The sequence below is a fragment of the Pristiophorus japonicus genome, chromosome 3 (assembly GCF_044704955.1).
Source record: "Pristiophorus japonicus isolate sPriJap1 chromosome 3, sPriJap1.hap1, whole genome shotgun sequence".
NCBI lineage: Eukaryota > Metazoa > Chordata > Chondrichthyes > Pristiophoridae > Pristiophorus > Pristiophorus japonicus.
Genome location: NC_091979.1, coordinates 94066456 through 94093345, shown reverse-complemented (window position 1 = coordinate 94093345; position 26890 = coordinate 94066456). Strand labels below are relative to the sequence as shown.

Here is a 26890-nt window from a genome sequence, read left to right as displayed (position 1 = left end):
GACGAAGAAGCTGCGCCCCGAAGAGGACTTCGGGCAGGGGCCGCACGCCGCCGATGCTGGGCTGCTGCCGCCGATGACTTTTCGGGCGGGGCCCGCCCCCAGTGAGAGGCCGGGCGGACACGCCCCGCCACCGCCGACGACTATACTGGGCTCCCAGGAGGTCTTCAGGTGGGGCCACCCCCAGCGAGAAGCCGGGCGGGCAGGCCCCGCCGCTGAGGTAAGATGCACAGGCCACTCGGCCGGGGATAGGGGTGACATCCCTTCGGCCTGGGATAGGGTCGTCGCCCCGGAGACAGCACGCCGGGAGCTACTGCACACGCGCGCAGCTGCCGGCACTGTTTTTGGCGCAGGGCTGTAGCTCCGCTCCCAGTAGCTCCAGCTGCGCAGCGCCGAGGTGGAAATGGGCCTACAGCTATCGGAGAATCGCGAGGTAAGTCGTCGGCGCAATTTTTGTTCTATAAATTAGGCGGGCCTCTCCGATGTGCGTCGTTCTAGTGGGCGGCCGAAACTTGACCCTTAGGAGTGTAGCAGTTCTTAAAGGGTGGCTAACTAAATATATTTGCTAGATGGTACAAACATGAAAAAGTTACTCAAGCACAACATTGGGTATTCTGTTTAAAATCCCTTCCTAAGATGTTAACATCACAAAGCTGTCCATGAAGAAAAAGTCACAAACAGCACATAGGGGCTGATTTCAACTGTCTCCACTCAGCTTGAATGTGGTGATCGTGGTCTGAAAATGGCATCAGGTCATTTACTGTCCTGTTTACACTGGGGCTCCGGCCACTGCCTTCTTGGGTAAGGTTGTGAGAAGGGTAGCCAGAGGCCACATTTAATATGCAGGTAAGGTTCAAAATGGCTCGGGCCTCATAGCAGTTGCAACAGACAGAAAGAACGCACTAATTTTGTGGCTAACCTCAGCCCCCTGCAGTTTTGCTTTGAATCTCACAATGCTCATTTTCTGAATATAAGAGAAGGCTTTTATTATGGATAATGCCCAGTGCCTCTGCCAATGTAGTCACTTTATTTGATTAGTCTTTCTTGGGTAGGGTTCTGAAAAGGGTAGGCAGAGTGCTCACCTGTTTCAGGTAGGAGGCCACATTTAATATATGGATTGATGTACTGTTACTGTTTGTTGTATTAAGTAATTTATCAAAAAATGAAGAAAAACTTACATTTAATATAGCGCCTTTCATGACTACCGGATGTCTCAAAGCACTTTACAGCCAATGAAGTACTTTTGGATTGTAGTCACTGCTGTAATGTGGGAAACGCAGCAGCCAACTCCCACAAACAGCAACGTTATAATGACCAGATAATTTTTTTTTGTTATGTTGATTGAGGGATAAATATTGGCCAGAAGACAGGGGTAACTCCCCTGCTCTTTGAAATAGTGCCATGGGATCTTTTACATTCACCTGAGAGGGCAGACGGGGCCTCGGTTTAAAGTGTCATCTGAAAGACGGCAACTCCAACAGTGCAGCAGTCTCTCAGCACTGCACTGGAGTGTCAGCCTAGATTTATGTGCTCAAGTTCCTGGAGTGGGACTTGAACCCACAACCTTCTGACTCAGAGGCGAGTGTGCTATCCACTGAACCACACAAGAGATTCTACTTGATTTAATGTATTCATTACTGTAGAAAAATCTAGCTCACTTTCACTGATAGTTGAGTGTAGACATAGCTAATGCCAGAATGAATGAAATCCCATCCATCGAATTATAGGGGGTGAAATTGGCCATCGCCAGTCGCGCAAAACAGACTGAGAGCAATTGGTGGCGCAATTCGACCATGTCCAATTTTCTTTTCCACAGACTTCAATGAAAAAGAAAATCAGGCATGGTGTAAAACAGGTTGCCGATTATCTATCAGCCCATTTTGTGTTACTGGCAATGACCAGTTTCATCCTCCATAGAATCTTATAACACAAAAGGAGGCCTTTCAGCCCATCATACCTATGCTGAGTCTCTGAAAGAGCTTCCACATAGTCCCATTCCCCTGCATTTACCCCATAACTTTTAAGTTTTTTCTTCGAATATTTATCCACTTTCCTTTTAAAAAGTCATATGGATTCCACTTGCACCACTGTTTCTGTTGGGGCATTCCATACCTTAACTACCTTCTGTGTAAAAAAAATAATTTGCCAAACTTTCTCTTTCTTTCATCTACACATCATCTACTTCATTTCCTTTATTTTATATTACTTTATTTACATTTATTTATACATTCCATTATTTCCTCAAAGATCCAATAAATTCATCAGACATGACTTTCCCTTTACAAATTCTCACTGCCTGTTCTTAATTAATCCAGGTCTTTCTATATAAGGATTAATTGTATCTCATATTATGACCTTTAGATGCTTTATTGGGCCGATTTATTCCTTTCTCAGCCTTAGCTAAGTGGAAGTTTTGGGTTCAAGTCTAATTCCAGAGGCTTCGAGCACATAATCCAGGCTGACACTTCACTGCAGTACTGAGGGAGTGCTGCACTGTCAGAAGTGCCGTCTTTTTGATGAGAAGTTAAATCATGTGCCTGTCTACCCTCTCAGGTGGACATAAAAGATCGCATGACACTATTTGAAGAAGAACAGGAAGTTTTTCCAATGTCCAACCAATGCTACCAAAAAAGATGACCTCACTGCTGCTTGTGTGCAAATTGACTGCTGCATTTCCCTACACTACAACATTGACTACACTTCAAAAATACTTGGCTGTAAAGTGCTCTGGGATGTCCTGAGTTCACAAAAGACACTACATAAATCCAAGTTCTTTCTTTGCTTTCTCCCTTTTTGAACAAGTTGTCATTGGCAATCTTCAGTCCTCCAGCAGAATGCCCATATCTAAAGATATTTGAAAAATTGTGGTCAGAGCCCCAAATAATTCCATTATATAATAACCATCTTCATCTGAAAACACTTCTGCAGCTTGGTTTCTTTTTTAAATTAATTTTTCCAGAACTGAAGCTGATACAATGGATTTTTTTACTTTGCCCTTGTTACATAGAATTACCAGCTGATGGATATGTATTCACTGTTTACTAGGCAGTATAAATATTTTAAAGTTACTATGCAGGACCATTATGGAGTAAAATGAAATAAATTATGGTTTTGCAAAGCTAATATTCATGACATTTTGCACTTTTTAATGTTTGGTTGGGACTAAGACTCCCTCCTCAAAAGGATTTATTCAAAAGGAACAGAAACACCTAAAATGCCCTCTTTAATACACTTCTTAAAGAAGGGAACTGCTTCAATTTGTAGTATTAGGTAGCACTAGAGGAATGCCTCAGAGGACTGAAATAAGTTCATATTCCCCACTTTTTCTGTTTCCTCCCACTTTTCTCCTGAGCTTAGTATATTATGCTAGGTTATAATTCCATAGGAGCCACCCCATTTGGTGTTGAATGCAAAGGCCATTCTTCATTTATTTGACAATTGGGAGCCAGGCTTTATCCTGTCCTTCCCTTATGCATGGACTGAGTGCTTTCAGAAGGGGTCACTGGATAATGATCATGAATGTAAACTCTGGCTGAGGTATCTAATGTTTCTACCACTTCCTTGGCTGAGACCATTTAACAACAAGTAGTGCTGTTGAAAAGGAAGCAGATTAACATGAATATTTATTTATGATCATTGGAAGTTTGAATCAAATGTAAATTTATATCTAATTTCCATGAAAATCCATGCTGTAAATATTAGACATCTGCTTGAAAGAAAAGCAAATCCTCTGTGTCTTGGATTTGTGATAGTTCTACATATTTTGACTTGATCTTATCTGTCTCAACTCCACAGGTCCCCAGAATTTAAAACAGTGAGCTACATCAAAAAAGTGAATTGAGTTCAAGCAAAAATAATTCTGAGCTAGGTTCGTTTTTATTGAAGTGCAAAAGTAGCATTTACTACCTGCTGTTTGATTGACTGTGGAATCGACTACCATGCATTTTTCTTGACATTCTTCTGCTGATCCATCCACACTAGATAGGTGACACTCAACACAGCTCCTGCAAAAGAAATACAATCATACACATCAATAACTGCCAGGCTTTTGTCTTTATCATTAAAAGATGAAACATATATGTTCCTTAAGGTTTAGAAACCGACACAATTTGTACAATGGCAAGTGTAACATATATCCAGCTATACAAAATGCCTTTGGGGACTGTTTAAGTCAAGTATCCAGATACTCATGGTTACACAGATGATACTTGACTGGCATTATTCAAAAGAGAATTTCCCTCCGAGGAGCCATGGTATTTAAAAAAAAAAGTAAGACACTCCTGGCATATTCTTTGCAGATAAGAAAGCTTTAGATATTCATGACTTTTTAAAAAAAGCATTTCATGTCACATGAAATAATAGGGTATGTTTTCAAAACAGCTACACAATCCCCTTCAAGACATGTAATTATATCATAAATTATCTTTGAGACAAAACTGTGCCAAAGGGCTATTTAAAAAAAAATTGCTTGCAAGACACCAGAGGACAAATGGCCTTGCACTGTTCGGAACAAGAATTTGCGAAATATCTCTAACTGTAGTAGGCTTTCGAATTGTTATATGAAAACATTATAGGTAGGCATATGGGATGTTAGAAAAAGTACAAAAAGTATTTTTTTAAAGAATCATTACTTTCCATTTTGGTGAGGAATAACTCATTTCTGCATTAGACAACTGAAGTTCAAAATAATAGGTCTTTATATCTTGACATTTCACAATTACCCTTATGTAAAGCAAAGCCTAGGAACAACTCAAGCAATTTTAAGATACAGATGAATGATATTATTAAAGTAGAATAGTACATACATAATGCAAGCCCACATTTTAACTCTGACCACTTAGCAATGTGAAATAAGAAAAATAAGAAAAACACTGCTTTACAACTTAAAACATTAAACACACAAGTTCATGAGTTAAACTATTTGAATGTACTTTAGAATGTAAATTATAAATCCCTTCCTGTAGAAAGATCAGGTTTTGAACCAATTGAGGCAGTGTGAAGATAATCAATTGTCTTTTATGAAATCATTTACAATTACCCACCCATAACAGACCAAATTCCAACATAGACTTTCACCTTGTTTGATGTTTCTTCTCTCAGAAAATTTGGTATTTATATACAACTTCTGATGTTTAATGGTCGATCATGTTACACTGTTCCAAGTAAAATGGAAATATGGCAAGTGGGATTTAAAGCAACAAGTCAATTCCACTTTAGTCAGCTTGGATCAGTACTCGCATTCTTACCTGAGTCAGAAAGTCAGAGGTGGAAGCCCTACTCCGGAGCCTTGAGCACATTATCTAGGCTGACACTTCAGTGCAGTACCAAGGAAGTGCTGCACTGTCAGAGGTGTCGCCTTTTGGATGAGATATTAAACCGAGACTCCATCTACCCTCTCAGGTGGACGCAAAAGGTCCCATGGCACTTTCCTCCTCATGTCCTGGCCAACATTTCTCCCTCAGCCAACTTCACTAAAACAGATTTATTTTGCCATCTATCTCATTAGTGTTTGTGGGACTTTGCTTTATGCAATTAGCTGCTAAGTTGCCCTACAGTACCTCAGTGACTACACTTCAAAAAATACTTATTTGACTGTGAAGCACTTTGAATATCCTAAATGCAAGGTTTTTTTTCTTCCTTTGTGGATTTTTGGTTGTGACACACTAGTTGGCTATTCACCGGATATTCTTTTCCTACTGAGCTGTGGAGATTACCGTTTAGAAGTGCAGGGGTCGTAACAAGTTGGACATTTTTCACATTTATCCCCAGAGGCCCCTGGTTGTGTGCAGGCACATTTGCCACAGTTGCACTCTCCATGCCCATTACATAGAGCTCCATCTTCAGAAATACAAAGGTCTGTAATTGTGCTGCAATTACAATATTCACCAGTCCATCCTTGGTGACAATGGCATTCCCCACAATCACATAGCCCATGGCCTAGGAAAGAAAAAGAATATTAAACCTTTGATGAGAATCAATGTAACTCAAACTTTCATAGCAAACTATCCATATTTTCAGCACATTATAGATTAAAACATGTTGCACTGGAAATGTCATTTAGAGGGCTTAATAGATATAAGTACTGAATCTAAATATTAATTTAATTGGTTGATTTGAATTACTCTGAAAGAATTCTAAATAGGCTTAGTCTGCACCAGTTTGAATGTCCTATTAAACAAATATATATAGGGATAAAATACCTCTCTGAGTCAAAAAGTTATGTGTCAAGTCTCACTACAGACTTGAACAAAATCTAGGTTGAGACTAATACAGCACTGAAGGAGCGTAGCATTGTCAGAGGTGCCATCTATTAGATAAGACATTAAAAAAAGCCTAATAGTGTGTGTTGAGGTGGATGTAAAAGTTCCCATGCCACTATTCAAAGAAGAGCAGAGGAGTTCTCCTGGTGTTCTTGCCAATGTTTATCCTTCAACGAAACATAGATTAAACTGGTCTTTTATCTCATTTGCTGTCTGTGGGACCTTGCTGTGTGCAAATGGGCTGCCACATTTGCCTGAATGAGGACAGTGGCTACACTTCAAAAATATTTCATTGCTTATGAAGCATTTTGGGATGTCCTAATGATATCAAAGGCCCCATATAAATTATTTATCTCTGTTTAAATGGATGCCTGTTTCTGTTGTTCTAAAGGTTCAGTTAGCTCATAAAACTTCATGGTCTGTTTACGATGGTGGTTTATTAGGAGATTCGGCACCAGCTGGCGTATTGTGTCCAATTCTGGACAGCACACTTTTGGAAAGATGTGAAAGCTTTGGAGAGGGTACAGAGGAGATTTACTAGAATGGTTCCAGGGATGAGAGATTATAGTTACATGGATAGACTGGAGAAGCTGGAGTTGTTCTCCTTAGAGCAGAGAAGGCTAAGAGGAGATTTGATCAAGGTGTTTAAAATCATGAAGGATTTTTAAAAAGTAGAAAAAAGTCAAAAATATACTGTTTCCAGTGGCTGAAGGGTCGATAACTAGAAGAGACAGATTTAAGATGATTGGTAAAAAAACACCAGAGGTGATATGAGAAATGGGATTTGGATAGGGTGGTGGATACAGATTCAATAGTAGCCTTCAAAAGGGAATTAGATAAATACTTGAAAGAAAAAAAATGCAGGGATATGGGGAAAGAGTGGGGAATGGAACTAACTTAGTTGCTCTTCGTAAGAGCCGGTGCAGACTCAATGGGCCAAATGGCCTCCTTCTGTGCTGTACTATTTTATGATTTTATGATTGTTTATCATGATGGTTTAATGGTAGAAGCATATATTAGATCTGATAATCTAGTGTAGCTGCATGCACCTGATCTTGAATGGAGTCAAACTCAATGTCTGAGGTTTAATATCTGCTCTCTGTTGAATTAGCTGATCTTAAATAAGGTTATAGTGGGATTCTCCATTTAGTCTCAGTGTTCCATGGCTGGGGTGAGGGAAAGGAGTCAGGGCTCCTGCTTTCAATCATTATAACCTTTGCAGGAAACGTGCTCGTATGTGTATATTGGGTGAGGGCAGAATCAGCCAAGACATTGCATCTATGAGGCATGGCATTCAAGAAGAATATAATCTTCTTAGTATCCTTCAGGAAGCAACTGATCCTGGATGTCAAAAGAATGGTTTTAGCTCTTGTATTTTGATTTGACAGAGGTACGAACATTAATCAAGTCTGTATTAGAATAATTCTAAACCTCTTTGCAACTGGACTTGATATTTTGCATCCTCCTTATCCAAATCAAATATAGGAACTGTGAAAATGTAATCCAATCTGACAGAATTGAGCAAGCATTTTTTGCATTAAGTCAATACTGTTGCCAATCTTGCCTCATATCCAAGCAACACACTTTGCTGGATCGCCCTTGCTGTCAAAAGAACTTGCCAAACCTCACCTGAGACCACTTGGGTAATTATGCAGAGGGATGATTCCCTATTTAGTGTGTGGAGCTGTTCCACAACAATCCATCATGCAACATTATGAGATGACAAACTATAAACTGTTCTACAAAACCTACTCTTAGCTCAACATCTAATCAATGAACAAGGGTGTGGAGGCTAATTACAGTGTTAGCCTTGGCTCAGTGATAGCACTCTCAACTCTGAGTCCCTCAACCAACACCTAAAACTGATTATCTGGTCACCTATTTCATTGTTGTTTGTGGGAACTTGCTGTGCACAATTTGGCTGCGCATTTCCTATATTACATTAGTGACTACAGTTCAAAAGTACTTCAATGGCTGTTAAGCACTTTGAGATGTCCTGGAGTCGTGAAAGATGCTTTAGAAATGTAAGTTGTTTTTTTCTTAATGACTAAAAATGTACTTGCCTTTCTTCCAAAAATGCTGTAGCAAATAAAATATATTTTGAAATTTGCATTTCTTTGCATGTGAGAGTTGGAGAAGGAAAATAATAAAAATATTCTGTGGTTACATGAAAGCATTATTGAAATTGGAGAAGGGATGAACAGCAGGAAACAGCATCTGAAAGAATGTTTATATATTAGACAGATGATGGTATCAAAAGCAACATACTTTTGGTCTGAATTTTCCAATATGCTGGATTGTTACCAGGCTGCATAATTTTATAGAGTTAAGCCTCCTAGCACAGAGGTTTGCATGACAGGAATGCATATGGAACATTCAGGCACAGAGGTCGATGGCCTGATTCACAACATGCATGATTTTCTAACCATTAAGACCAAAATTAAACTTCATTTAATCAATACCAAGGTAAGTTCTGAAAAATTGAACACTGCACCTGATTAAAAAGTGTCGTGACTTTAGTTATACTAAGCAGGTTTGTTTACCTGAAATGCAAAGTGGAATTTAAACCAGCACTAATCAAGACTCGAACACAATTTGTAGCAAAAACATGGAAAATAATATTGCATTGGAGCACACAGCATATATATCCTCCACCAATGGGAAATTGAGCCCACCATTCTTTTCGTGCACAGAGATGTTTACAAAACATTCATGTGGATTTTACACAGATTTTGGTAGATCCTGAACATAGCCAATCACTAAATTTCCTAAAGTAGTCAAGTTCAAAAGGATATCTGTCAAATCTTAAAAAGTGACAAATCACAAAAAGGCTACATTAGAAGAAAACTTTTTTTTTAAAGAATTGAATTCACAAAAATATTTTTTAACCAAATTGTTTCTTTTACATTAATTGAGGCTTCAATCCTTATATTAACACCTACATAGGGATAATTCAACTATTCTCTTTGTACATTTGCTGCACCACCGGTAGGGCCTTGCTGAATAACAAAAGGTACTTTTCTGTTGTGTATAAGGCCTTGTCAGTGGCAAGGATCTCCGAAAATTTCACTCATAACATGAGTATGTGACTTTCACATTCCACAGTAATTTTAATTGTCAAAATTCTTGATATCAAAGTTATGGAATACCATCAGTCACAATAATTATGATTATGTTGGTACTTAATGTAGCTTGCCAATTCTATCAAAATTGGCACTTAAAATATTAGCCACCCTGTTTCTTGTGGCAAATAGGCCTTATTTGAAAACCTAAAGAGAATACAACTTTGTATCACTCCTTTATGAAACATTCTACCTGAACATAACTGGCTGAACAAGACTTTGAACACTTTGTGTAAGCTTGGCAATGTCTTGTGAATGAATGCACCATCTTCATGAATGTACACTATAGACTTGCTAACCTTCGTTTATCCATCATTTTTAATAATCAAAATGTTTACTTATTTGAGTCATTTTAAGTTAATACTGGACCTTCAAATTGAGCATTCTTGTATTTATTGCAGGTTCTGAGATAAATGTGATCTCGGTTAAAAAGTCAGAAAGGTACTGTATAGATAACAAGCTGTCTAAAGAATAATTGGATTCAAAGTAAACCTTTACATACCTCCACACTGAAGCCCTTTAAATCTCACACAGGAAAAGTCATCACATTCACAATAGGCACCATATATTTGTCCAAACTCAGATGGATGACAGGCACACTGCCCACAGTAGCAGTCTCCTCGACCATTACAGGAAATGTTCTCCGCACTGTGCTTGCAGGTACCCATGCTTATGTTCTCCTCTGTACATTCACAATGAGGACCTAATCGGCCAGCATTACAAATACATACACCACACTGAAAAGAGCCATTGCCATTGCTGCATCTTGAGCTATTGTGCTCTGCATTTGTTTGGCAGCTGCAGCTACAGGCTGGCTGTATTTCAATCTCTAGGGTGTCTCTGAATCCTAAAGGCTTTATTACAATATGCTTCGGTTCCTTCAGACATTCTGCCAATTCTATTGTCACATTGAAAGAAACCTAAAGTTAAATAAAAAATAGCACATTAATATCTCATTTGAATGTAAAATAAAAATAATAAAGAAGCATGATATGCATCCAATCATCTATCACATGATTGGTATTGTTTTATATCAGCACATCAGTAAAACATGTACATTATAGATGCTGTTCATATAATTTGTAGTTTCTTTTTTTTAGAAATAATTGTAAGTACGAATGTTTGTTTTCAAGTTTTGCTGGTAATTGATTCCTCTGCAGTGACAGGATTATTTATAGGCTTGATGCTGACTGTTAAAAATGATGGGGAAGTGGTGTACAGTGCCGGCCCTGACTGACACACATGCTAGTTGGGAAGTCATGAGTTATAAAATCCTTCTGATATAGTGACCCTTGCTGATGGAAGCATCCACATCCCTTCACTATTGTCCTTGTGATAGGGCAGTTCTATGCCTATGATACACTTCTGCGTTGGTCAGTAAGATCTATCCTCAGTTTCTTTTGGAAGAAGTAAGGAAAGGGGCATTACTTTGAGGAAACAAAGCAACTTTAGTAATAGATATTGATTTCTTTAAGCGCACTCAAGTCTTTTTTTGCATTGCAGTATTGATTTCATTTTTATTGTAATGCTTGTGACTGGCTATATTGGGAGACAATAGTAGAGTGTCAAGGTATTAAAAGTGACAATATTTAAAAAAAAGTGTTCTTCACACTCAAGCACATGACATTTGGATTTGTTTGTTTAAATAGGAAAACTAAGCTGTACCGTATCTCCGATGTAGAGATGAGAGCATTTTTTCTGTCCAGGAAGGATCGTGCCATCATGACAGGTAGCAGTGAAAAAGAACTGCACTCCATCAGTATCCCCTGTCACTTCCAGTTCCACCTCAGATCGCAGCTCCTAAAAGGCAGGGAAGAGATCATAGAATCTTACATCATAAAGGGAGGCATTTGTCCCATCGTGCCTGTGCTGGATCTCTGAAAGAGCTATCCATTTTGTTCCAGTTTCATGTAATTTCTCCATACCGTGTTAAATGGTTCTTTTGCAAATATTTGTCCACTTCCTTTTTAAAATCCATTATGGATACTGCTTCATCTACAGTTTCTGGCAGGGTGTTATATGTGTATACAAAAGATATACCCTCTGTGTAGTCACTGTATAGTTGCATAAGATGGAGACTTGTTTATCGAAGGTACCATCAACAAGGTTCACACTGTATACACTATGCTGGCACCACCAGAGGGTGCAACTGGTGGAGGTACCCAGGGATCACCTGTATACCACAGGTACCCAGGTATAAAAGGGAGTCCACCATGTAGTATCCTCACTCTGGAGTTATATTAAATGAACTAAGGTCACTACAGTTCAATTACAATACTTTGCCTCGTGGAGTCAATATCAGAGCATCTAAATATATAACCCAGGGAATCTCCTATCCTAACAAATCTCTGCATAAAATGATTCATCCCATTGTGCCTGTGCAGGATAATTTGTCCCAACATCTTTCTTCATTCTTTTAATAATGATCTTAAATAAATGCCCTCTTGTTACCAACTCACTAGCCAGTGGAAATAATTTTTCCCTATTTACCTTATCTAAACTTCTCATAATTTTGAACACCTCATAAAACAATGTTCATATTTTGAATCCATTGTCAACATACTTGCCTTAGATGGGTGTAATGAAGGTTCACTAGATTGATTCTTGGGATGAGAGATTGTCCTATGAGCAGAGATTGAGTAGATTGGGCCTATACTCTCTGAAGTTTAGACGAATGAGAGGTCATCTCATTGAAACATATAAGTTTCTGAGAGGGCTTGACAGGATAGATGCTGATTGGTTGTATCCCCTGGCTGGAGAGTCTAGAACTAGAGGGCATAGTCTCAGGATATGGTGTTGGCCATTTTGGACTGAGATGAGGAGACATTTCTTCACTCAGAGGGTTGTGAATCTTTGGAGTTCCCCAGAGGGCTGTGGATGCACAGAAGTTGAGTATATTCAAAGTTGAGATCGATAGATTTTTGGACTTGAAGGGAATCAAGGAATATGGGGATCGGGCAGGAAAGTGGAGTTGAGGTTGAAGATCGGTCATGATCTTACTGAATGATGGAGCAGGCTCGAAGGGCTGTATGTCTCCTATTTCTTATGTTCTTTTAAAGCCCTCGTATATGACGCATATCAGGGGGTAGAAACACTATTTTGATAAACAAATAAATGGTTCAATGCCAGCCACAAGAGCAAAATGTTCTCTTGCATTACTGAACTGTGACATTATCTCCCACATTGGGCATCTTTATGGTCATGCTGAATGAAGCTGCCTAATCACACATGGCTTAGTATTGTTGCCAGAATATAGTGCAGACATTATTTATCTGGTAACTGACATGCAAGGATTCTTCAGCGCAGTTAAGTCCACCTATGGCCCAAGCATCCAAGGCCCCACCCCACTGCTGGCCAAGAACGGGAAGACACTCATTAAGGACACTGAGGCAGTCAGGGCCCGCTGGAAGGAGCACTTTGAAGATCCCTTTAATCGAGACTCTGCCTTTGACATGAGTGTCCTCGGCTCCATCCTGCAGCATGCTTCCCGCCACCATCTCAGCAAAACCCCAACCCTGCATGAGGTAGAAAATGCCGTCCATCAGCTCAAGAACAACAAGGCATCAGGAGCAGATAGAATCCCTGCTGGGGCACTAAAGTATGGTGGAAAAGCACCATTGGCATGAATGCATGCCCTTATCTGGAAGGAGGAGAGCATGCCAGGAGATCTCAGATGCCGTATTCGTGAACATCTTTAAAAAAGGGGACAAGTCTTACTGTGGCAACGACAGAGGAATCTCACTGCTGTCTGCCACTGGGAAAGTCAGCACCAGAATCCTCATCAACCGTCTTCTCCCTGTGCCTGAAGAGCTCCTCCCAGAGTTACAATGCGGATTACGTCCACTAAGGGGTACAACAGACATGATCTTCGACGCGCGGCAACTGCAAGAGAAACGCAGGGAACAACACCAACCCTTGTACCTGGCCTTCTTTGACCTCGCAAAGCCCATGGACACTGTCAACCGTGAGGAACTATGGAGCGTCCTCCATTTAGGCTGCTCCCAAATGTTTATCACCATCCTGCGCCTGCTCCACGACGACATGCAAGCCGTGATCCTGACCAACGGATCCACCACAGACCCAATCCACATCCGGACCGGGGTCAAACAGGGCTGCGTCATCGTGCCAACGCTCTTCTCAATCTTTCTCACTGCAATGCTCCATCTCACTCTCAACAAGCTGGATTGGAATTAAACTATAGAACCAATGGGAACCTGTTCAACCTTCGTTGCCTCCAGGCTAGATCCAAGGTCATCCCATCCTCTGTCATCAAACTACAGTACGTGGACGACGTTTGTATCTGCGCACATTCAGAGGCTGAACTCTAAGCCATCGTCAACATCTTCACCGAGGCATACGAAAGCATGGGCCTTACACTAAGCATCCGTAAGACAAAGGTCCTCCACCAACCTGACCCCGCCACACAGCACCAGTCATCAAAATCCATGGCACGGCCTTGGACAACGTGGACCATTTTCCATGTCTTGGCAGCCGACTATCTGCAAGGGCAGACATCAAAAACGGGATCCAACACCGTCTCCAGTGTGCTAGCACAGCCTTCGGTCGCCTGAGGAAGAGAGTATTTGAAGACCAGGACCTCAAATCTGGCACCAAGCTTATGGTCTACAGGGCAGTAATGATACCCACCCTCCTATATGGCTCAGAGATGTGGACCATATACAGTAGACACCTCAAAGCGCTGGAGAAATACCACCAGTCCTGCCTCCGCCAGATCCTGCAAATCCACTGGGAGGATAGTCACACCAACATCAGTGTTCTCGATCAGGCCAACATCTCCCAGCATCGAAGCATTGACCACACTCGACCAGCTCCGTTGGGCGGGCCACATTGTCCGCATGCCCGACACGAGACTCACAAAGCAAGCGCTCTACTCGGAACTCCTACTCAGCAAGCGAGCCCCAAGTGAGCAGAGGAAACGTTTCGAGGACACCCTCAAAGCCTCCTTAAGTGCTACATCCCCATCGGAACCTGGGACTCCCTGGCCCAAGACCGCCCTAAGTGGAGGAAGAACATCCAGGAGGATGCTGAGCACCTCCAGTCTCGTCACCAAGCGCATGCAGAAACCAAGCGCAGACAACGGAAGGAGCGAGCGGCAAACCAGACTTCCCACCCAATAGAAAGGTGACGTCACAGCCAAAGGGGGTAAGTGATTGGCTGGTGACTGGTAAATAGTTTTTCTTTTTTCTCTTCTAGATCAGTCAGTAACTTTTAGCATTGTTGTTGCCAATTTAAGTTAATCTAAGGGTTAAGTCGGCAGGAGAGCTCGGACATGTGATATGCTCCTCCTGTACCATGTGGGAACTCAGGGACACTTCCGGTGTCCCTGATGACTACGTGTGCAGGAAGTGTATCCGCCTCCAGGTCCTAACGGTCCACGTTGCGGAATTGGAGCTGAGGGTGGATTCACTCTGGAGCATCCACAATGCTGAGAATGATGTGAGTAGCACGTGTAGCGAGTTGGTCTTACCGCAGGTGAAGGGTCCACAGCCAGCTAGGGAATGGAAGACCAGCAGGAAGAGCAGTGCAAGGAAGGTAGTGCAGGGGTCCCCTGCGGTCATCCCCCTGCAAAACAGATACACCGTTTTGAGTACAGTTGAGGGGGATGACTCATCAGGGGAGGGCAGCAGCAGCCAAGTTCATGGCACCGTGGCTGGCTCTGCTGCACAGGAGGGCTGGAAAAAGAGTGGGAGAGCGATAGTGATAGGGGATTCAATTGTAAGGGGAACAGATAGGCGTTTCTGCGGCCGCAACCGAGGATGGTATGTTTCCTCCCTGGTGCAAGGGTCAAGGATGTCTCGGAGCGGGTGCAGGACATTCTGAAAAGGGAGGGTGAACAGCCAGTTGTCGTGGTGCACATTGGTACCAACGATAGAGGTAAAAAAAGAGATGAGGTCCTACGAGACGAATTTAAGGAGCTAGGAGCTAAATTAAAACGTAGGACCTCAAAAGTAGTAATCTCGGGATTGCTACCAGTGCCACGTGCTAGTCAGAGTAGGAATCGCAGGATAGCTCAGATGAATACGTGGCTTGAGCAGTGGTGCAGCAGGGAGGGATTCAAATTCCTGGGGCATTGGAACCGGTTCTGGGGGAGGTGGGACCAATAAAACCGGACGGTCTGCACCTGGGCAGGACCGGAACCAATGTCCTAGGGGGAGTGTTTGCTAGTGCTGTTGGGGAGGAGTTAAGCTAATATGGCAGGGGGATGGGAACCAATGCAGGGAGATAGAGAGAAACAAATGGAGACAGAAGCAAAAGACAGAAAGGAGATGAGTGGAGGGCAGAGAAACCCAAGGCAAAAAACAAAAAGGGGCACTGTACAGCAAAATTCTAAAGGGTCAAAGTGTAATAAAAAGGCAAGCATGAAAGCTCGGTGCCTCAATGCGAGGAGCATTGGGAACCCAGGAGAGGGCTCTGAGCTAGTTAGAGTGGGTGAGAGCTCAGATGAACAGGACCCCAAGAAAGAATGCAAAAGGCAGGAGGCAACAGAGCAGAGTAGCACTGTGGTAAGTGTAAACCACAAGGTGATAGGAAGGGACAATATGTATGAATATAAAGGGGCTGCAGGAGGGGTTAAAACTAAAAATCATGGTTTAAAAACTACTATTAAAACACTCTACCTAAACGCACGCAGCATTCGAAATAAAGTAAATGAGTTGACGGCACAAATTACAAATGGGTATGATTTGGTGGCCATTACAGAAACGTGGTTGCAGGGTGGCCAAGACTGGGAATTAAACATATAGGGGTATCTGACAATTTGGAAAGATAGCCAAGAAGGGAAAGGAGGTGGGGTAGTTCTGTTAATGAAGGATGATATCAGGGCAGTTCTGAGAGACGATATTGGTTCTAATGAACAAAATGTTGAATCATTGTGGGTGGAGATTAGAGATAGTAAGGGGAAAAAGTCACTGGTGGGCGTAGTTTATAGGCCCCCAAATAATAACTTCACGGTGGGGCGGACAATAATCAAGGGAATAATGGAGCCATGTGAAAAAGGAACGGCAGTAAACATGGGGGATTTTAACCTACATATCGATTGGTCAAATCAAATCACATGGGGTAGCCTTGAGGAGGAATTCATAGAATGCATACGGGATTGTTTCTTAGAACAGTATGTTACAGAACCTACAAGGGAGCAAGCTATCTTAGATTTGGTCCTGTGTAATGAGACATGAATAATAAATGATCTAGTAAAAGATCCTCTCGGAATATCGCAGTATGGTTGAATTTGTAATACAGATTGAGGGTGAGGAAGTAGTGTCTCAAACGAGTGTACTATGCTTAAACAAAGGGGACTACAGTGGGATGAGGGCAGAGTTGGCTAAAGTAGACTAGAAACACAGACTAAACGGTGGCACAATTGAGGAACAGTGGAGGACTTTTAAGGAGCTCTTTCATAGTGCTCAACAAAAATATATTCCAGTGAAAAAGAAGGGCGGTAAGAGAAGGGATAACCAGCCGTGGATAACCAAGGAAATAAAGGAGAGTATCAAATTTAAAAACCAATGCATATAAGGTGGCCAAGGTTAGTGGGAAACTAGAAGATTGGGAACATTTTAAACGACAGCAAAGAATGACTAAGAAAGCAATAAAGAAAGGAAAGATAGAATACGAAAGTAAACTTGCGCAAAACATAAAAACAGATAATAATATATACCGATATATAAAACGGAAAAGAGTGACTAAAGTAAATGTTAGTCCCTTAGAAGATGAGAAGGGGGATTTAATAATGGGAAATGTGGAAATGGCTGAGACCTTAAACAATTATTTTGCTTCGGTCTTCACAGTGGAAGACACAAAAACCATGCCAAAAATTGCTGGTCACGGGAATGTGGGAAGGGAGGGCCTTGAGACAATCACTATCACTAGGGGGGTAGTGCTGGACAGGCTAATGGGACTCAAGGTAGACAAGTCCCCTGGCCCTGATGAAATGCATCCCAGGGTATTAAAAGAGATGGCGGAAGTTATAGCAGATGCATTCGTTATAATCTACCAAAATTCTCTGGACTCTGGGGAGGTACCAGCGGATTGGAAAGCAGCTAATGTAACGCCTCTGTTTAAAAAAGGGGGCAGACAAACAGCAGGTAACTATAGGCCGGTTAGTTTAACATCTGTAATGGGGAAAATGCTTGAAGCTATCATTAAGGAAGAAATAGCGGGACATCTAGATAGGAATAGTGCAATCAAGCAGACGCAACATGGATTCATGAAGGGGAAATCATGATTAACTAATTTACTGGAATTCTTTGAGGATATAACGAGCATGGTGGATAGAGGTGTACCGATGGATTTGGTGTATTTAGATTTCCAAAATGCATTTGATAAGGTGCCACACAAAAGGTTACTGCAGAAGATAAAGGTACGCGGAGTTAGAGGAAATGTATTAGCATGGATCGACAATTGTCTGGCTAACAGAAAGCAGAGAGTCGGGATAAATGGGTCCTTTTCGGGTTGGAAATCGGTGGTTAGTGGTGTCTTACAGGGATCGGTGCTGGGACCACAACTGTTTACAAGATACATAGATGACCTGGAAGAGGGGACAGAGTGTAGTGTAACAAAATTTGCAGATGACACAAAGATTAGTGGGAAAGCGGGTTGTGTCGAGGACACAGAGAGGCTGCAAAGAGATTTAGATAGGTTAAGCGAATGGGCTAAGGTTTGGCAGATGGAATACAATGTTGGAAAATGTGAGGTCATCCACCTTGGGGGAAAAAAAACAGTAAAAGGGAATATATTTGAATGGGGAGAAATTACAACATACTGCGGTGCAGAGGGACCTGGGGGTCCTTGTGCATGAAACTCTTTTTGGAGTCCACCTGCAAAACATAAAACATTAAACGGTGCCACCCGACCTGGGTGACACTCCAGACATTTACAAGGCCCTTTTTTTTCCCCCCTTTTTTGTTTTTTTTTTGTGTTTTTTCTTATTTTTTTGTTTTTTTTTTTGGGCACTAAAATCACAATTTTTCCTTGTGCATGAATCCCAAAAAGTTAGTTTGCAGGTGCAGCAGATAATCAGGAAGGCGAATGGAATGTTGGCCTTCATTGCGAGAGGGATGGAGTACAAAAGCAGGGAGGTCCTGCTGCAACTGTACAGGGTATTGGTGAGGCTGCACCTGGAGTACTGCGTGCAGTTTTGGTCACCTTACTTAAGGAAGGATATACTAGCTTTGGAGGGGGTACAGAGACGATTCACTCGGCTGATTCCGGAGATGAGAGGGTTACCTTATGATGATAGATTGAGTAGACTGGGTCTTTACTCGTTGGAGTTCAGAAGGATGAGGGGTGATCTTATAGAAACATTTAAAATAATGAAAGGGATAGACAAGATAGAGGCAGAGAGGTTGTTTCCACTGGTCGGGGAGACTAGAACTAGGAGGCACAGCCTCAAAATACGGGGGAGCCAATTTAAAACCGAGTTGAGAAGGAATTTCTTCTCCCAGAAGGTTGTGAATCTGTGGAATTCTCTGCAAGGAAGCAGTTGAGGTCAGCTCATTGAATATATTCAAATCACAGATAGATAGATTTTTAACCAATGAGGGAATTAAGGGTTACGGGGAGCGGGCGGGTAAGTGGAGCTGAGTCCACGGCCAGATCAGCCATGATCTTGTTGAATGGCGGCGCAGGCTCGAGGGGCTAGATGGCCGACTCCTGTTCCTAATTCTTATGTTCTTTCCTTCAACGACTATCCCACCTGTGACAGAGACTGTAATTCCCATATTGGACTGTACAGTCACCTGAGAACTCACTTTTAGAGTGGAAGCAAGTCTTCCTCAATTTCGAGGGACTGTCTATGATGATGATGATAACTGAGCAGATTAATGCTTTGGGTTCATCTGTGTACTGTACTAAATTCTCTGTAAATGTTATGCAAATATATATCCTGCTGAAATATGCACTGAACCTGATGCTCAAATGCTAACTGTCCTAATAATAAATAATAATAACTTTTACTTATATCGTGCTTTTAACACAGTAAAATGTCCCAAGGCGCTTCACAGCAGTGTTACAAGAAAAAAAGATACATTTAACACCGAGCCACAAAAGAAGAAATTACGACAGATGACTAAAAGCTAAGTTAAAGAGGTAGGTTTTAAGGAGCATCTTAAAAGGAGGAAAGAGAAGTCGAGAGGTTTAGGGAGGGAGTTCCAGAGTTAAGGGTCCCAGCAGCTGAAGGCACGTCCACTGATAGTTGAGCAGTTATAATGAGGGATGTTCAAGTGGCTAGAATTTGAGGAGCGCAGACATCTTGTGGGGTCGTGAGGCTGAAAAAAATTACAGAGATAGGGAGGGACAAGGCCATAGAGTGATTTGTAAACAAGGATGAGAATTTTGAAATCGAGGTGTTGTTTAACTGGGAGCCAATGTAGGTCAGAAAGCACTGGGGTGATGGGTGATCGTGACTTGGTGCGAGTTAGGACACGGGCTGCAGAGTTTTGGATGACCTCAAAGTTTACGTAGTGTAGAATGTGGGAGGCCAGCCAGGAGTGAGTTGGAGTAGTCAAGTTTAGAGGTAACAAAGGCATGAATGAGGGTTTCAGCAACAGAAGAGTTGAGGCAGGGGCGTAGGCGGGCAATGTTACAGAGCTGGAAAAAGACAGTTGTAGTTATGCCACGGATATGTGGCTGAAAACTAATTTTGGGGTCAAATATGACAACTAGGTTGCGAAAAGTCTGTTCACCCTCAGATTGATGCTAGGGAGAGAGATCGAGTCAGTGGTAAGGGAACGCAGTTTGTGGCGGGGACCAAAGATAAGGCCACACCTGGAATACTGCGTGCAGTTTTGGTTTCCATATTTACAAAAGGATATACTTGTTTTGGAGGCAGTTCAGTGAAAGTTCACTAGGTTGATTCCGGGGATGTGGGGGTTGACTTATGAGGAGAGGTTGAAGCCTCTACTCATTGGAATTCAGAAGAATGAGAGGTGATCTTATCGAAACATAAGAACATAAGAATTATGAACAGGAGAAGGCCATCTAGCCTCTCGAGCCTGCTCCGCCATTCAACAAGGTATATGATTATGAGGGGGCTTGACAAGGTGGATGCAGAGAGGATGTTTCCACTGATGGGAGAGACTACAACTAGAGGGCACGATCTTAGAATAAGGGGCTACCCATTTAAAACAGAGATGAGGAGAAATTTCTTCTCTCAGTGGGTTGTAAATCTGTGGAATTTACTGCCTCAGAAAGCTGTGCAAGCTGGGACATTGAATTAAATTTAAGACAGAAATAGAAAGTTTCTTAAACGATAAGGAGTTATGGTGAGCAGGCGGGGAAGTGGAGCTGAGTCCATGATCAGATCAGCCATGATCTTATTGAAGGCGAAGCAGGCTCGAGGGGCCTTATGGCCTACTCCTGTTCCTATTTCTTATGTTCTTATAATGGCTTTGGTCTTCCCAATATTTAATTGGAGAAAATTTCTGCTCATCCAGTACTAGATGTCGGAGAAGCAATCTGACAATTGAGAAACCAAGCAGGGGTCGAGAGAAGTGGTAGAGAGATATAGCTGGGTGTCGTCAGCGTACATGTGGAAACTGACTGTTTTCAGATGATATCGCCGAGGGGCAGCATATAGATGAGAAATAAGAGGGGGCCAAGGACAGATCCTGGGGGGACACCAGAGGTAACGATGCGGGAGTGGGAAGAGAAGCCATTGCAGGAGATTTTCTGGCTACGATTAAATAGATAAGAATGGAACCAGGCGAGTGCAGCCCCACCTATTTGGACATTGGTGGAGAGGCATTGGAGGAGGATGGAGTGGTCAACTGTGTTAAAGGCTGCAGACAAGTCCAGAAGGACGAGTAGGGATAGTTTACCTTTGTCACAGTCATAAACGATGTCATTTGTGACTTTGATGAGAGCAGTTTCGATACTGTGGCAGGGACGAAAATCAGATTGAAGGGATTCAAACATTGAATTCATGGAAAGATGGTCACAGATTTGGGAGGCGACAACACGTTCAAATACTTTGGACAGGAAAGGGAGTTTGGCGATGGGGCCATAGCTAGCAAGCAAAGTGGGATAAAGGATTATTTTTTTGAGGAGCGGGGTGATGACAGCTGATTTGAAGGAGAGGAGAACAGTACCTGAGGAGAGAGAACCGTTAACAATGTCAGCTAACATGTCCTAGAATTTAGATGTTCCAACATTTCTAACTGGAGCCCAAATTGACAGTTTTCATTCAGAAAATCCTGTCCTTTTAGAGCAACATTTAATGGTGAGGATGCATGGTGTAGTGTAGTAACTGTTAGTTATAACTAGTTATAACTGACTAGTGCGAGCTGGTGCAGGAGAGCGACGGCAGTGAAGTGGGCGACTGGATTGGACGTCACCATAATCAAGGTCGCTTATTTGAGCGAGGGCAGGTACAGCTAGAGCGGCAAGGTTGGGGCACAGGAGCGGTGAGGTCGGGGCCCAGGAGAGGCGTGAGTACGGGGCCTAGCAGAGGTGAGGGCCCTGGGCCAGCCCACACTGCGATATGTGTGCTCACTAGGTCCATGCAGCAAAGCTGGTCTCCAGTCATCTTGCCACTGGACCAAGTCCTAGCTCTGTCAAGCCTGTGAGGTGGCTGGTGTGCAACGGCCACCACATGTCAAAAAAATCCACGCACAGGTATCTTCCACCCTTCAACATGCAGTTCGGGACCCAAAATATCAGGTTGCTCATTGAAACACATGTGAACTCATCCTTTTTGGTGTGGAAGCAAGTTATCATCGCTACAAGGGACTGCCTAAGAAGTATAACTGCATTGACATATCGTGTAATGTGTTTTAAACATAGTTTCTCCTTCTGAGATTCCGCACACTTAATTTCTGGCCTCAATCATACCATGTGGGAAAGCACCTTTCCTGAAAGAAAAAGGAAAATCTAGAGTTGAGTTCATCTGTGCTGTTCTTGTGTGGCTTCTTCCAAAAATGGGTTAGGTAGAGGCCTGGGAAGAAGTTTCCCACCCACCTTCTCGGTCAGGGGATGCCATGTAAATTCATAGAATCATAGAATGATATAGCACAGAAGCAGCCATTCAGCCCATCATGCCTGTATCAGATCTTTGAAAGAGCTATCAAATTAGTCCCACTCCCCTGCTATTCCCCCATAGCCCTTCAATTTTTTCCCAAGTTAAGTATTTATCTGATTCTCTTTTGAAAGTTATTATTGAACCTGCTTCCACCACCCTTTCAGGCAGTGCATTCCAGATCATAACAACTCGCTGCATATTTTCTTTCCTCATGTCGCCCCTGGTTCTTTTGCTAATACCTTAAATCTGTGCCCTCCGGTTACCGGCCCTACTGCCACTGGAAACAGTTTCTCTTTATTTACTCTAACAAAACCCTTCATGGTTTTGAACACCTCTTATCAAATCTCCCCTTCTCTGCTCGAAAGGAAACAATCTCAGTTTCTCTAGTCTCCAATGCAGGGAGACAGAGGGAAACAAAAAGGAGACAATAGCAAAAGACAGAAAGGAGATGAGGAAAAGTGGAGGGCAGAGAAACCCAAGGCAAAGAACAAAAAGGGCCACTGTACAGCAAAATTCTAAAAGGACAAAGGGTGTTAAAAAAACAAGCCTGAAGGCTTTGTGTCTTAATGCAAGAAGTATCCGCAATAAGGTGGATGAATTAACTGTGCAAATAGATGTTAACAAATATGATGTGATTGGGATTTCGGAGACGTGGCTCCAGGATGATCAGGGCTGGGAACTCAACATCCAGGGGTATTCAACATTCAGGAAGGATAGAATAAAAGGAAAAGGAGGTGGGGTAGCATTGCTGGTTAAAGAGGAGATTAATGCAATAGTTAGGAAGGACATTAGCTTGGATGATATGGAATCTATATGGGTAGAGCTGCAGAACACCAAAGGGCAAAAAACATTAGTAGGAGTTGTGTACAGACCTCCAAACAGTAGTAGTGATGTTGGGGAGGGCATCAAACAGGAAATTAGAGGTGCATGCAATAAAGGTGCAGCAGTTATAATGGGTGACTTTAATATGCACATAGATTGGGCTAACCAAACTGGAAGCAATACGGTGGAGGAGGATTTCCTGGAGTGCATAAGGGATGGTTTTCTAGACCAATATGTCGAGGAACCAACTAGAGGGGAGGCCATCTTAGACTGGGTGTTGTGTAATGAGACAGGATTAATTAGCAATCTCATTGTGGGAGGCCCCTTGGGGAAGAGTGACCATAATATGGTGGAATTCTACATTAGGATGGAGAACGAAACAGTTAGTTCAGAGACCATGGTCCAGAACTTAAAGAAGGGTAACTTTGAAGGTATGAGGCGTGAATTGGCTAGGATAGATTGGCGAATGATACTTAAGGGGTTGACTGTGGATGGGCAATGGCAGACATTTAGAGACCGCATGGATGAACTACAACAATTGTACATTCCTGTCTGGCGTAAAAATAAAAAAGGGAAGGTGGCTCAATCGTGACTATCAAGGGAAATCAGGGATAGTATTAAAGCCAAGGAAGTGGCATACAAATTGGCCAGAAATAGCAGCGAACCGGGGGACTGGGAGAAATTTAGAACTCAGCAGAGAAGGACAAAGGGTTTGATTAGGGCAGGGAAAATGGAGTATGAGAAGAAGCTTGCAGGGAACATTAAGAAGGATTGCAAAAGTTTCGATAGATATGTGAAGAGAAAAAGGTTAGTAAAGACAAACGTAGGTCCCCTGCAGTCAGAATCAGGGGAAGTCATAACGGGGAACAAAGAAATGGCGGACTAATTGAACAAGTACTTTGGTTCGGTATTCACTAAGGAGGACACAAACAACCTTCCGGATATAAAAGGGGTCAGAGGGTCTAGTAAGGAGGAGGAACTGAGGGAAATCCTTATTAGTCGGGAAATTGTGTTGGGGAAATTGATGGAATTGAAGGCCGATAAATCCCCAGGGCCTGATGGACTGCATCCCAGAGTACTTAAGGAGGTGGCCTTGGTAATAGCGGATGCATTGACAGTTATTTTCCAACATTCCATTAACTCTGGATCAGTTCCTATCGAGTGGAGGGTAGCCAATGTAACCCCATTTTTTAAAAAAGGAGGGAGAGAGAAAACAGGGAATTATAGACCGGTCAGCCTGACCTCAGTAGTGGGTAAAATGATGGAATCAATTATTAAGGATGTCATAGCACCGCATTTGGAAAGAGGTGACATGATAGCTCCAAGTCAGCATGGATTTGTGAAAGGGAAATCATGCTTGACAAATCTTCTGGAATTTTTTGAGGATGTTTCCAGTAGAATGGACAAGGGAGAACCAGTTGATGTGGTATATTTGGACTTTCAGAAGGCTTTCGACAAGGTCCCACACAAGAGATTAATGTGTAAAGTTAAAGCACATGGGATTGGGGGTAGTGTGCTGACATGGATTGAGAACTGGTTGTCAGACAGGAAGCAAAGAGTAGGAGTAAATGGGTACTTTTCAGAATGGCAGGTAGTGACTAGTGGGGTACCGCAAGGTTCTGTGCTGGGGCTCCAGCTGTTTACACTGTACATTAATGATTTAGTCGAGGGGATTAAATGTAGTATCTCCAAATTTGCAGATGACACCAAGTTGGGTGGCAGTGTGAGCTGCGAGGAGGATGCTATCAGGCTGCAGAGTGACTTGGATAGGTTAGGTGAGTGGGCAAATGTATAGCAGATGAAGTATAATGTGGATAAATGTGAGGTTATCCACTTTCGTGGTAAAAACAGAGAGACAGACTATTATCTGAATGGTGACAGATTAGGAAAAGGGGAGGTGCAACGAGACCTGGGTGTCATGGTACATCAGTCATTGAAGGTTGGCATGCAGGTACAGCAGGCGGTTAAGAAAGCAAATGGCATGTTGGCCTTCATAGCGAGGGGATTTGAGTACAGGGGCAGGGAGGTGTTGCTACAGTTGTACAGGGCCTTGGTGAGGCCACACCTGGAGTATTGTGTACAGTTTTGGTCTCCTAACTTGAGGAAGACATTCTTGCTATTGAGGGAGTTCAGCGAAGGTTCACCAGACTGATTCCCGGGAATGGGAGACTGACCTATCAAGAAAGACTGGATCAACTGTGCTTGTATTCACTAGAGTTCAGAAGAATGAGAGGGGACCTCATAGAAACGTTTAAAATTCTGATGGGTTTAGACAGGTTAGATGCAGGAAGAATGTTCCCAATGTTGGGGAAGTCCAGAACCAGGGGTCACAGTCTAAGGATAAGGGGTAAGCCATTTAGGACCGAGATGAGGAGAAACTTCTTCACCCAGAGAGTGGTGAACCTGTGAAATTCTCTACCACAGAAAGCTGTTGAGGCCAATTCACTAAATATATTCAAAAAGGAGTTAGATGAAGTCCTTACTACTAGGGGGATCAAGGGGTATGGCGAGAAAGCAGGAATGGGGTACTGAAGTTGCATGTTCAGCCATGAACTCATTGAATGGCGGTGCAGGCTAGAAGGGCCGAATGGTCTACTCCTGCACCTATTTTCGATGTTTCTATGTTTCTCCATGTAACTGAAGTCTTTCCTCCCTGCTACTATTCTCGTAAATCTCCTCTGCACCCTTTCTAAGGCCTTGACATCCTTTCTAAATGTGGTGCCCAGAATTGGACTCCAGTTGGAGCCTAACCAGTGTTTTTTATGAAGGTGCAGAATAACTTCCTTGCTTTTGTACTCGAAGCCTCTATTAATAAAGCCATGGATCCCATATGCCTTTTTAACAGCCTTCTCAACTTGTCCTGCCACCTTCAAAGACTTGTGTACGTACACCACCAGGTCTCTCTGTTCCTGCATCCCCTTTAAAACTGAACCATTCAGTTCATATTGCATCTCTTCATTCTTTCTACCAAAATGAATCACTTCTCAGTTCTCTGTGTTAAATTTCATCTGCCACGTGTCTGCCCATTTCACCAGTCTGTCAATGTCCTCATGAATCTTGTTACTATCCTCCTCACTGTTTACTACATTTCTGAGTTTCATGTCATCTGCAGATTTTGAAATTATGCCCTGTATAACCAAGTCCAGGCCATTAATATATATCAAAATGAGCACTGGGTCCCAACACCAACCACTGGGGGACACCACTACACACTTCCCTCCAGTCTGAAAAATAACCATTCACCACTACTCTCTGCTTTCTGTCCCTTAAACAGTCTCATATTCACACAGCAACTGCTCCTTTCATCCCATGACTTCAATTTTGCTAACAAGTCTATTATATTGTACTTTTGAAAGTCCATATATAGAAAATCAACCACACTACCTTCATCAACCCTCTCCATTACTTCATTATTGGGAAGGATGTGCTAATAGAAGAGTCTCTAGTTTAGTGGTAAAGGGGGGAATCTTAACCTAAAAGATGGGTGGATTGAGGTCATGTGGGAAGTTAAAGTTTGAAAAATCTGAATCCCGACCAGAACCTGCCTCCAACTTCTGGTTTTAACAGAGGTGGATGGGGGGTGACGGCAGCCAACACACTGCCAGGAGGGCGGGTTGTACATTTCAATATTATAATGAGGATGGAAGCCTCTG

General features: G+C 42.5%; 1 protein-coding gene across 1 annotated transcript in view; it reads right to left on the bottom strand.

The window, feature by feature from the left end:
* The window catches only part of itgb6 (integrin, beta 6), a 149773-nt gene that overhangs the window by 71920 nt on the left and 50963 nt on the right, over positions 1-26890 (bottom strand). The window contains exons 6-9 of the mRNA XM_070875560.1: positions 11045-11179; positions 9882-10299; positions 5712-5934; positions 3904-4001 (exon numbers count right to left, since the gene is read on the bottom strand). Coding sequence (XP_070731661.1) covers positions 3904-4001; positions 5712-5934; positions 9882-10299; positions 11045-11179 — 874 coding nt within the window. The remainder of the gene's footprint in view (positions 1-3903; positions 4002-5711; positions 5935-9881; positions 10300-11044; positions 11180-26890) is intronic.